This window comes from Ictalurus punctatus, chromosome 27 (genome assembly GCF_001660625.3).
Source record: "Ictalurus punctatus breed USDA103 chromosome 27, Coco_2.0, whole genome shotgun sequence".
NCBI lineage: Eukaryota > Metazoa > Chordata > Actinopteri > Siluriformes > Ictaluridae > Ictalurus > Ictalurus punctatus.
Genome location: NC_030442.2, coordinates 1,123,594 through 1,136,456, shown reverse-complemented (window position 1 = coordinate 1,136,456; position 12,863 = coordinate 1,123,594). Strand labels below are relative to the sequence as shown.

The 12,863-nt window shown below is 43.3% G+C and overlaps 1 protein-coding gene across 3 annotated transcripts in view; it reads right to left on the bottom strand.

Moving 5' to 3' along the window:
• cdkl5 (cyclin-dependent kinase-like 5) overlaps positions 1 to 12,863 on the bottom strand; it is a 51,891-nt gene that overhangs the window by 15,311 nt on the left and 23,717 nt on the right. For 2 of the 3 annotated variants that reach the window (XM_017459245.3, XM_017459247.3), the window contains exons 6-13: positions 11,423 to 11,543; positions 11,183 to 11,242; positions 9,857 to 9,947; positions 8,098 to 8,287; positions 7,819 to 7,899; positions 7,191 to 7,357; positions 5,729 to 6,821; positions 216 to 317 (exon numbers count right to left, since the gene is read on the bottom strand). In XM_017459245.3, coding sequence (XP_017314734.1) covers positions 216 to 317; positions 5,729 to 6,821; positions 7,191 to 7,357; positions 7,819 to 7,899; positions 8,098 to 8,287; positions 9,857 to 9,947; positions 11,183 to 11,242; positions 11,423 to 11,543 — 1,905 coding nt within the window. The remainder of the gene's footprint in view (positions 1 to 215; positions 318 to 5,728; positions 6,822 to 7,190; positions 7,358 to 7,818; positions 7,900 to 8,097; positions 8,288 to 9,856; positions 9,948 to 11,182; positions 11,243 to 11,422; positions 11,544 to 12,863) is intronic. The other variant, XM_053676676.1, reaches the window with a different exon arrangement.

The following is a 12,863-nucleotide window of genomic DNA, read 5'->3' as shown; positions in this document are numbered from 1 at the left end:
CTCTACACCCGAACAGGGTTTGTAGACTGATGGTACTCTTCGCCCCTGATGAAGTGAACGAGAAAGGCTACAAAGCACTTCTGTAAGTCACCTCTAGGTAAGGGCATCTGGTAAATGCTTTAAATGCATAAATAACAATCTAGTCTAGATCTGGTCTGTTTACTATGTACAAGGTGGGTTTGGGGGAATGCAGCTTAATCATCTTAGACTCAGACCTCATTTTTGGCACGCTGTGAGTGGAAGGAAGAAGTGTTGTCCCTTGTTGAGTCCTTAAATGGGCCATGAGAGTGAGGCTTCTCTTTTGGAGACTGTTCATTCTGTTAACACAAACACACAAGAATCAGGAATGTATTCATTCTGCACAGTGTGTAGTTAACTAGGCAGTGGCAGTCTTTGCTTTTTTTTGCCTCTATACACTAGAAACAATGACTATAAGGTCAAAATGTTTATTGTCTGCCTTAAGGGTACTTACACCTACAATCATGTAGGAAGTAAAGCCAAACGCAAACAAAGCCATCATAGTCACCCATTTCATAGGACCAGAGGTTGTAGTACAATTAGCCACTCGGGTTTTTCTTGGTTGGCTGCATCATCAATTCATGACTAAGAGAACTAAGAAGAGGATCAGAGATGACGTGGCTTCCAGAGTATGCTACTACTTGAGTTTCACCACGACACCCAAGTAAGTCTCAATACCAGTAAAGCAACAAAACCAAACGCAACAGCATCAAATGGGAAAAACAATACACCGGCAACTTACAATGTAGGCACTTTAGCCAATAGGTCCAAAAATGTGAGACCAAAGTCGAGGGGAATTGGTAATGAGTGAACGTGCCCAGCTAGAGGGAGGGCAACGTCTGCATGGCACACTCTGTACAAATTTACAATATACTAATGTCTTTTATGTGTCCACCATGAAGGGCTCTCTGACGTACTCGCATCTTGGGCTCACCTCAATCTCCTATGAAAGCCTGAAAGCTTTGACGCCAATATGGTACCACCAATCAAACCATGCCAGCACTTGGGATGGGTCAATTAAAGGGCAGTAGTGGACTTTAATTTGTTTCATTGAGCTCCAGGTAATGCCCATTGGTTTTAATGCCATTGAGTTTCATGGCTTGGGTATGTTTGGCCAGCACTGGCCCTGGATCAGCCGAAAGCAGCAGCTGGAAGAATTCTGAAATGCAGATCTTAACTCCTCAGATCCAATTTCACAAAACGATTAACTTGTACTTTACCTTGCTGTACCAAAATAACCAGAACAACACTATTAAAGCGATTATAAATGTTTTCAGAACGGAAATGTCCCTAAAACAAGCTTGGGAACTGGAAGTACTAATCAAAACTTAATTTTATTTGGTAGCAGCATGGTGGAGCAGACAGTAGTGTTGCTGCCTTACAGCTTCAGGGTCTGGGGTTTTAATCATGAGCTCCAATGATTGCGTGTAGTGTTGCATCATATCCCTGTGTTTGTGTGGGTTTCCTTCACATACACCAGTTTTCATCCACCGCCTAAAAACATGCTTGTAGGTGGACTGGCCACACCAAATTGGTCCTAGGTATGAATGAATATGCATTTGTATAATGGCTGGTGATAAACAGAGTGTATTACTGTATTGCAAGCTTGAACAGCCTTGGAAACGAATAAATGAATGAAACAAGATTTAATTGATTAAAAGTGGTACAATTACTTTTGATCCCCTAAAATGCGGGGTATATAATTTGTGATTCCTGTATGGCTCATCCCATACAAATTGTAATATTTACACTTGATTTAAATCGGATGTCCTGCTCATCACCCTCATAGTCGTTGTTTGATTTTCAATTAAATGCATCATATTGTCCAGTTACACACAGTCACACACACACACACACACACACACAAGCTCATCCTTTTACTAGAACATAACACTCCAGCACTGCCCCGCAATGGGCTGGCCCCCTGTCCAGGATATCCCCAGCCTCCAGGTCCCCCGTGAGCCATGTAGGAGAAGTGGTACAGAAATGGATGGATGGATGGATGGATAACACTCCAGCATGTCAGGACATATTTGTCTATAAGAACCCGGACGAGGTACGAGTTTTTACATTACTCATCCCAGCTAGGAGCTAGCAGATGATTAATCACACTCTGACAGACAGCAGACATGCTTATCAAAAAAATAAAGCCCAGTACAGCATGAGAGAGTGGAGACTGTAGGGTGTAGATAAAACACACAGAGCACTGGAAAGAAAGACAATATATAGACAACCGATGTTCAACCAATATGAACATTTTGTCACTGATCAGATATCAGTAGTTTTATAGGGTCTTCACTGGTTTTTTCATGTCTAACCTTTCTGGCTCACCTCAACAGTGAAGAAAAAAACAATACAGGAGTAAAATAAAGTAGAAATTGAACTCTGAAACACTTAAATTTGTTTAGCCATACCCTTCCGGTCTGGTGTAGTTCTTTGAGCTAGAGACAGGCTAACTAGCAGATGATCAGATGGTCAGTGTGAATTGTTCCTTTTAGCCAAGAAACTGCCACATAAATTTGTTGAATTTAAGGGCGTATTTCTATTAAAAGTTCTAGTTCTAGGTATAAATGCTGCAAAAGCACCTGGTGTGATTAGAAAAAAAACGCTGCGGTTGGTTGGGAAGACTTGACGCAACAAGTAGCTGACAGAGCTTCCTAAAGTTCTCAGGGACAACATTATTAATTAAACAAAACGCGGACGGAAAACGCTACACAGCAAAGACCGTAAACATCCCTGTTAATAGAACTGGTTTGATAATATGCAGGTGGAAACTTCATTCTTGGAACCACAACTAATCGTGCCCAGGCAGGTGTGCCATACTAGATTTCACGACATCCGTTCAGACTAACGATAAAGATAGTAAGAGAGAAGCCAGCAGTCACTCGAAGAGAGTTGCAGGACGGCTTGAAAGCAGCAGGAACACCAGGTACACAGAGAACATTAGGCAACGAACTGCATTCATCAATCGTCATCATCTCCGTTCCTACCCCCTACGCAATACTTCTCAGTTCTTTGGCAGTAATTCAGCCTGTCATGTTTGGAGAAAGAAGGGTTGTGAGTATGATCCCGAGAACACCGTACACCCAGTGAGGTATGGAGATAGGAGCATCATGATAGGAGGCTGCTTCTCTGCAAATGGTGCATTATCAAAGGAAACTGGAATGTATGAGGACATACCAGAAGCGAAATAAATCTCATTGTTCAAGAAACTCAATCTGGCGAGAAGATAGATGTTTCAACAAGACATTGACCTCAAACTTATCGCCAAAATAACTCAAGAATTCCATTCATGGTCTAGCCGATCTCCAGACTTTGGAGTCTATGGAGAATCGAAGGTGATTTCCCAAGATCAATGGGCCAAAAAAAAAAAAAACCTGTGTAAATGTGAAGGCGTATTCAATAACAAGAACAAAAAACGTGTCAAAATACTCGTCTCCCCTCACTGTATTTGTGTAATGTTAGCTATGTAAAATGCTTTACATACATTTATAGATTTTTGTTTGGGTAAGAGAAAAAGAAGTGAGAAAGAGAAATATATAGCAGGTACCAAAATTCCACTACCAAAAACTGTCACTAGAAAACTAGAACTATATTGCCAGATTATACAGTATGATTAAGAAATATTATCGTAAAAAGTTCTTATTAATGAATAAAGACATTAATAATGGAGTCACGAAATGACAACTATTATCAGTGTATCATGCGCATCCAGGTGTTAACTTTTTAATTCCTTTTATGCCGTTAATTATATGGCAAGGTGTTAATAAAGCACGTTAAATGACTAATATGTAATAAATTACTATGAATCATGAAACATATATTTCCAAAATTCCCAAGACTATGGACAGGCCGAGTTAAACGATCGAGTTTTTAATCTGGATTTAAAAACAGCTAGTGAGCTGGTGTTTCTAATGTTCTCTGTAGCACTATTCCACACTTTAATGGCCATGTAATGAATTCATCTTCCACTGGCTGAGCTGCAACTGGGACTAACAGCAGGCCTGGGGTCAGTGCAAAACTTAAGAGCTTGCCACTACAGCGCTGTGAGAAAGGATTTTTTTTCCGTTTTCGTGTATATCTCATATTAATAGTTGTAGATCTTCAAACGAAATACGACCTAAAACAAAGGCGACCCGAGTAAACACACAAAACGGTCTTGATCTTTTTTTTTAATGAAGCAAAAAAAAAAAACACCTATCACCCATGTAAAAAACCGATTCCTACATTAAACTTCAAATCCGGTCGTGCAACCTTTACAAGCAACCAAACGCTTCCAAAAAAATCGTTTTTAAGTGTTGATGTGATTGAACGGGGTTTGCGGTAATCGGGTCTGGTTGTGTCTCATCCAGCTGAACCCCGTTATCAATGCACTTTCATAGATATGGGGAATTAGTAACTATGTCACTAGTAATACATTTGCACACAGACCTAGTTGGTATTAGATAACTTGATCATTTATATCTGTATTCGGTGTTTTCAACAATTTAGTATGAGATACACGCCAAAAACAGAAGAAGTCAGGACAGGGGCAAATACTTTTTCACAGCACTGTATATCTTGGTGTAATGTGCTCTGACATTGGTTTCTTTGTCTGGAAGAGCGCATGCTGCTGCATTCTGAACAAGCCGAAGCTTCATTAAGGACACAGCAGGACCGCCGGCAACATTTTACAATCTAGTGGTTATGAAAGCATGCAGTAGTTTCTCAGCATCACGTAAGGGTATGGTTTCTTATTTATGTCCCTCGGATGAGAATAAACAGCTTTAGAAATTTCTTACTAGAATTAAAGCCAGCATTTGGGTTACACCAGGTTCTTAACTGTAGCTTTTGGTGTTTACTTGCTTACACTCTCCATATACGGTAACAAACTGGTGAGGTCCATTAACGCAGCATGACGGACTGCCTTGAGCTTCATACGGCTCTAATGCTATTGTAACTGCTTTGTGTGACGCGCCTCGCACATGAGTTGAGGGAACAGTATGTGAATTGGCCTTTATGACTATTTGAGGACGGGATGGTGCGTAAGGATTTTCTGGAAGTCTATATTTTTGTACATTTTTTGTTGAGTTCTGAAGGAATTTGAAAAATCATAAATTCGTTTGCTCATTTACGTACTAGAACTATATCCCGATGGGATGCACGCAGTATAATAATTAGATTTAAGCCACGTTTTTGTTAAACTAACGACTTTAAGGCCGTATTCCTTGAAGGACCCATGGTCGAACACCGTCACTGGGGTCATGTTTAGTAAACCCAGCTGTACGTTCTCTATGCTACTTGCAGAATATTGCACACCTATTTGTAAGAAATCTACTGGGTTAACAGTGCATAATTTTCTGTTAGAGGGCAAAGTATTCCCTTGGCTTGTTATCCTAGTTTGAACAGGAAAATGACTCTGTGGTTAGTCATCTATAACAGAGATACGAGTAGGACTGTGACTAACTGACACGCTAACTCTAAAATTTCCTTGTATGCATCTAGATACACAGGCTTTTGCCAGATTTATCATCAGACAACATCAAAGAGACTGCCAGATTAGGATGTCCTCCATCTTTCTTGTGAAATCGAGCTATCAGGCAAGTTAGCAGAAATCATTTTTGGATAACTGTACAAGCTATTATCAAATCTGTGCAATTTCTGGTAGTAGACTTTTGGTCCATACTGTGTAGGAAGACAGACAGACGGACAGACAAACATAGAGTCTGACCCTGCTGAGGTCCTGGCTGAGCTCCTCTCTGGAGGAGCTGGTTGGATGGCGTGGTAATGTGCGGTGAGGCAGCTGAGGGGAGAGTAGTTGTAGGCTGCTGGCACGCGTTGGCACACCTTGGCTCACTGCCAGCCCGGCCTCCTGACCGTGGGTCCTGTGGCGCTCACGTCGCACATACATAGAATGCCTGTGGGGGCGCTGCTGAGAAGAGAAGGGGCTGGTGTACCCCAGGCCGTAGGGGACGGACTCATGGGGGGCAGAAAGTGTGTGACCGTGCACGCCTGCGGCTCCAGCCACCATGGCCGGATCCAGGGCGTCTGGCACTTTGGCTTCCTCGGGCGTTTTTTTGCGGCTGGAGGAGTGGTGCGAGTCCAGGGTGCCACCTTCCATGCGAGGGTTGTTTCGTCCTGCTGGGCTGTGGCCTTGGCGATCTGAACCAGAGTGCCGCTCTGTTCGGGGGCTGGCTGGGGCGGCGTTCAAGTCCAAGCAGCTAGTCGGGAAGTACCGGGAACCAGAGCTAGAATTGGGCATGGTCTCCTCTAGGTGCAGGCGGGGCTCGGTCAGGTTTCCAACAGACTTGGCGTCACTCAGTGTGCCATGGCTTTTGGACAGACCGAGGAAAGATGAGTTGCTCTTGGACGATGACGACGAGGGCATAGAGCCATGTGAGCTCTCCATGTAGCCATGACGCCCGTGCTTGTCTCCAGACTGCAGAGTGCTTGTTTTGCCCTCCAGAAAAGACGATGACGGCTGGCGGTTTTGTTTGGATGATTTGAGGTACTTGCCAGTGGAAACGTCCACGCCGGCAGTGGTTTTGGGCCCCAGAGTGAAGTCAAACTCGGTTTTGCCTTTGGCATCCTTGGGGCTCAAGAGATGGGGCAGATTGTTGTTGGCCAGCTCTTTGCTGCAAGAGATTGAGCGGCTCAGCGTCTGGCTCTGGTAGCTCTTGGGATGCAGTGTAGGGCTCAAGCTGGCTGCCACGGGCCCACCACCACCATTCAGGAAGCCTTCTGTGCTCCGGCGCAAGTCTTCATGCCGTGGCAGCGATGAGCAGTCTTTGCTGTTGGAGCGACGATGACTAGAACTCTTACTACTGCAGAAAGAGAAACAGTGAACGAGCGTTACAAAAGCTCAAGATAGAGGGGGAAAAACTGACAGTCCACATTCACACACATTCACATCTCCATCTTCACTGAGTGTTCCAATTTGCTTACTATACAAAACTATCAGGTCAGCTAATCATGTTAACTATCGATAGCTGGCAAATGATACATTTCTGACCGCCGTTTTCTTTTTTAATAGCATTTCCCACTGCGTCCGCTCATAAAAGTGATGGTCTTTAACCCGTTTAAGCACAAACTGTGTGTCTGGCTTACCTTTAGTGGATAATCTCACCTGGATAGTGTAGATTTGTACATAAGAAATACATGGTAATGTGTGTCACAGAGTGGAGCTAGCTGACCGGCTGGGGATGGTGTTGTCCCCGTGGTAAGGTTTTCTCTTGGAGGAGCGAGGTGGGGTGGGAGATGGAGGCGCAGGTCGCTCCAGCACTCGCAGTGCCTGGAACACGAGATGGTTCAAACACTGCTCTGTCAGAAAGCGCTCCGACGGGTTCAACAGCAGCAGGTTCTGAACGGGACGCGAAGAGGCAGAACCGGATTTAGAACGGCAAAGCAAAACCACGGAGCGTGACAAAAGAGCTGGCGTTCTTTTGAAAGAAAAAAAAAAATACACATTTGTATACACATTATGAAGTGATTATGAAAACCTATTTATAACAGTGTGGGTGGAAGCTGTGTAACTGGCGCACGGGTGTTATCATAACCTCCAAACCTCTTCTACGGCCTAATACAGAAAGAAGGCTGATGGGGTGTTAATTTATAGATTAAATAAAAAGTCATGCACACCTTTTTTTTTAAGGCCCTATACGGTATATAACATAACGAGACAATACAGAATGGTGTATCCCATTGAATATGTGTAGCCCGCCCCCTAGTGGTCCATCAGTGATATATGCACATGAAAATAGTTGTTTGCATGGTAAAGACCTTCCCGAAATCAGTTCGGTAAATAAATGGTGTACGCCTTACCTTCATAAGATCCAACATGAGTCCATTAATGATGCCTAAGTACCTCCTCTCCAGGGTCTGAGGATGACTGACTGTAGGGAACTGTAACATTTGATACAATACACAAAAAAACCGTTGAGAGAGAGAAAGGGAAAGGCACAATGCTTTATATTTAAACCTTTTTTTTTTATTATTAATTTCCTCATTCAAAAAGATGGAGACAGCTGGTGACGGTTCCTAAAGCGATCCCTTTTTCAGGAAGGCGAGAAGAGACGCGAAGACGAGAATCCTAGTTCTCACCCGGAGACCAGCGAAGCGGGGGTTGCTGTAGAACAGCTTCATCTGCTCAGGCGGCAGCGGCCCCAGCACCTTCTGGATGGTGAAGAGCTGGTCGATCTCACTCTCTCCCGGAAATAAAGGCTGTCCATCGCTCAGCTCGCCCAGAATACATCCCACCGACCACATATCCACGGCCTTTCCGTACGGAGCTCTGAGCGACACAGCAAAACGCACTTCACAAACACTAATACAGGCTTCTTATACAAACGAATCCCAAATACAGACTCTCGCATATTATATTATGGTTTATTACACTGCGGCGCCGGTGTTTTTATAACGGCAGCAGTGTCGGGTACAAGGCGAATCACGGGATTATATTAATGCGCTCACCCTGCTGAGTAAACTTGTACGGTAGACACGCCCTCTAATCTAAGCTTAATAATAAATAGACGGGGGAAAAAACGCCGTGGTATTTAACGGAAAGGAAAACGATGTGACGGTGACGTTTTCCGTAAGTTTAACTATCTATGGAAGGAGTCTCCAGTGTCAGCAGCTTAAACGGAACAGAAATTCCTTCTCTTTACGAGATTATTATATAACAAACATAAGAGCAGTAAGCTTATTAATAGGCGTGACTTCACGCGTACATTTTCTCACCGTACCGCGGACCATTTCGCTTCATTCTAGAAACATGAACGCTTGAAATAATGAATCATTATCATTATCTGCTACCGAGACAAGCTTGAAATGAGTCAGATATCTAGAAACAGGCGTAATAATCTTCAGTTTGTTTAAAGCAATTCTAACTAGGGGACATGTTAGTTGAATTTGCCTGTATGTAAGAACTTCAGAGCTTTAATTTTTTAAGATATCATTCTTTAGTCAAGAAGTCTAAACTCCTACTAGTTGCTACTCCGTAGTCAAGAATATTTGGTATTATTCAGAGATCTTTATATGAAGCTAGCCTTTCCAGCGCCACTGCTTCTTAGTTTCAGTCCTGGGGGTCTCTCTGCTCTGCATTCTGTGATTTACGTGCTCTTAAAACACCCTCCTAAATAAATCATCAGCTAATTATCAAGTGCTTAATGAGCGGAACCAGGTGTGCCGGAGCGAGCCGGACGTACAAGCGGAAAATTATCGTCCGTGGGCATATTTAAAGACAAATTAGTGCGTCGGTATCGGGAAATATATAAGAAGCGCTGCAGTGATTTTTAGAGCTGTGAGGAATACGGCAAGTCACTTTGACCGATTTACTGGTTTATCAATAACTACTATACTGTATTAGAAAATGAAACGGCAACCACATGAAAGAGCCAAAGAACGAGGGAGGGACGAAGGATGAGAAAAAAGCGCGAGAGAGAGAGAGAGAAGACTTGAGACAGCAGTCTGAAAGACACAGCTCTGCTCTGAGATGCGAAGAGAGGGAGGGTGAGAACATTCGAGTAGGCGGAATTTAAATGGCGAGACTTTTGGGGAAAAAATGTTTGTGGCATTCCCTCTCTCTCTCTCTCTCTCGTTGCTATCTCCTCGTGCGCGCACAAAAAAATCTAAACAACAATAATCACCAAAAACCTCTAAACTTCTAGAATGAGCTTTAAATTTTGTTCCACATAAAACCACATAAAGTCTATCCATGAACACTGTTTTTTTTTTGTTGTTCTTCTACGTTGGTAATCCTATCCTACTACAGAGATGAATCATCTTTAAAAATAATAATAATTAATTAATGAAAAAAAACACGTCACACATCCACCAGAAGCCACCGTCGCACAACACTCACCCGAGAAGAAGCTCGGGAGATCGGTACCACCTGGTGGCCACGTACTCTGTGTAGTTGGCGTCGTTGCCTTCGGAAAGATTCCGGGCAAAGCCTGGAGGTGGGGACATGGGAAAAAAAAGGGGCCGGGGGAGGAAGGTGGGAGGAAGGAGGGAGGGGTGGGTGCGTTCATTTTAAAAAATGACATCAAAATGTACTCGGTTGATCTATATTATATAAGAACACACTGTGCAGTTTATGAACTGCATCGCACGGCGTTTGCGTCACGCTTCGCTGACACCACGGACTCCAGATGGTAACACATGCACACGGTTTCAAGTCGTTTCTTAATGACTAACACCTGATATTTGTATATTTGTGTATATATATATAGATATATACGCAGGACCGTGTCTTTCACATGAGAGAAAGTAATACGCAGTTTAAGGCATATCTACTCAAGAATACAGAATACAAGGGGGGAAAGAAACTGGGAACAGCACATGAATAGGACCGAAGTGCAGGTATTAAATTTGCTTCAGCAATTTAAATAACACGAAATACAGCCAGCGTTTCACCTCCTCAAAATGATATCTTCGATTCTGAAAATAACAACGAGGATTCCTGTAATTACGACTGAAGTCGGTGAAGCCATTATATATATATATATATATATATTTTAATATAACATAATCGAAGATGAAAACGTTTTGAAGAATTTTTGCTAGCTAACATTGTATTTTGTGTTTGAAAAAAAAAAAATATGGTGGTGTTTACCGTGTCCATGTTCCGAGCTTTCTCAGAAGAGTCTTTAGTACGTCGATCGTTTAGTGCGTACTTACCGGTAGATATTGTGAAGCGACCGGACGTTTGCAAAGGCACGATATAAATAAACATATAATTAGACTGTTATGACAAAAAAGAGACGGGTGACGCGAGCACGACTGTAGAATCTCCGCACTCGATTAATCTAGCGGGGCTAAAAATAAAAGCGTTCAAAAGAAGTCTGCTGTGACTCATGTGCATTCTCTACGGCGCTCGCTGAGCTGCCTAATCATATAAAAGCGTGACTTTTCACTTTCCGGGCAATTGTGTTTGTCTTCCAGCAGGTGAAGCGTTACGGTCTCGGTTAGAACGACCGCACACGGTACGCGCGCTTCTCTGAGCGTTGGAGGCGTTGAGATATCAAATGATATCACTTCATTTGTGTATTCGTGGGGTCGGGCTGCGGTACACGTACAGTGAAAGAAGATACGTGTGCGAGTGACGGCGTTCGTGATCAGGTCCGGTGGTGTGTAGAGTTATCGACTGAGACGGATTAACCTTACACACACAGAGAAGCCGACGTACCAAAATCACACAGCTTCAGGATGTCATTGGAGCTGATGAGGAGATTTTCAGGCTTGATGTCTGAGAAGAAACACAGCAACACGTTACCCGGATAACGTAAGCATTTAAGAAAGCATTTTCAATCCAGGAATCAAATTACCGTACACTGAACGAATACTAAATGAGGAAACGGCAATACGTACAATATATACTGTAACCGAATCAGCATTACAGCTTCCAAAGCCTTCAGGCTGCTTTTACCTCTGTGTACAATCTCGTTCTTATGGCACCAGTGGATCGCTTTAATCAGCTGATAGATGTAGTTGCGGACTTTATCGGGTGGCGCGCCGTTGGGCATTTCCTCCAGAAGCTCCAGCATGTTCTGCAGTGTTATACAACAAAATGATTAAATGGGGACTGAGAACTGCGCTAACGCAGTGGCGACTGGAAACACGTTTTCATCGGCTTATTATAGCTTCAAATATCAACGCACTTCACAGCAGAGACGCAACATGAGGTACATTTATGGATTTCTTTGTAAGGAAGTCGTCGCTGCGGCCAGAAGCCTCGTGTACCTCAAGCAACACTAACCCAGGTTAAGACAAGTAAATATTTCTGTCAAGTAAATATATATGTTTAATATACAACATGACTTCTCTATAGCAATGGGGGGAGGAAACATAAAAACTTTACAGAAAAATGTTCATTTCACCGTTGGGATCAACTCGCAAACACAACATTATCCGAAACTTTGAAGGCTTTAAGCTCCGCCCACTCGACCCGATCACCCCACACCATTTTGGGATTTCCCAAAATGTTTACAATCGTCATCGTCGTATCGTCAGAGCAGGTAACAGTCGTTACTGCATCGAGTGCAAAATACAGTAAACCACAGGCCACAATATTGTAAGAAAATCTGATCATTTGGGAGATCTGATCATTTGGGAGATCTGATCAATTGGAAGATCTGATCATTTGGAAAATCTGATCATTTGGGAGAGCTGATAAATTGGAAGATCTGATCAATTGGAAGATCTGATCATTTGGAAAATCTGATCATTTGGGAGAGCTGATAAATTGGAAAATCTGATCAATTGGAAGATCTGATCATTTGAAAAATCTGATCAATTGGAAGATCTGATCATTTGGAAGATCTGATCATTTGGGAGATCTGATCATTTGGAAGATCTGCTCATTTGGAAGATCTGCCAAAATATCCAAACTTATACTACAGCATGGTTAAATTCTTGATTCTGATTGGTCAGAAGACACGGATTAATCTTCTATAACGGCAGCTCGGACATTTGTGCCAGCTGCAAGCCGAATCGCGGGTTTATACGAACACACTCATGCGTATGTCTTACCGTTTCTATAGTAACAGCTCAGTTCACTTCAGTGGTTTGCACATTTGCGTCGCGCCTCCAGGGTTGGGGGTTCGATTCCCGTCTCCGCCCCGTGTACATGGAGTTTTCAGATTTTCCCCATGCTTCCGGGGGCTTCCTCCGGGTATTCCGCTCTCCTCCACCAGTCCGAATATATGCACTGTTGGCTGACTGGCATTTCCAAATTGTCCGTAGTGTGTGAGTGTGCATGTGATTGTGTCCAGGGTGTCCCCTTGACTCGTGCCCCGAGTCCCCTTGGAATAGCTCCAGGCTCCCCGTGACCCCGTGTAGGATAAGCGGTCCAGGAAATGGAAGGATGG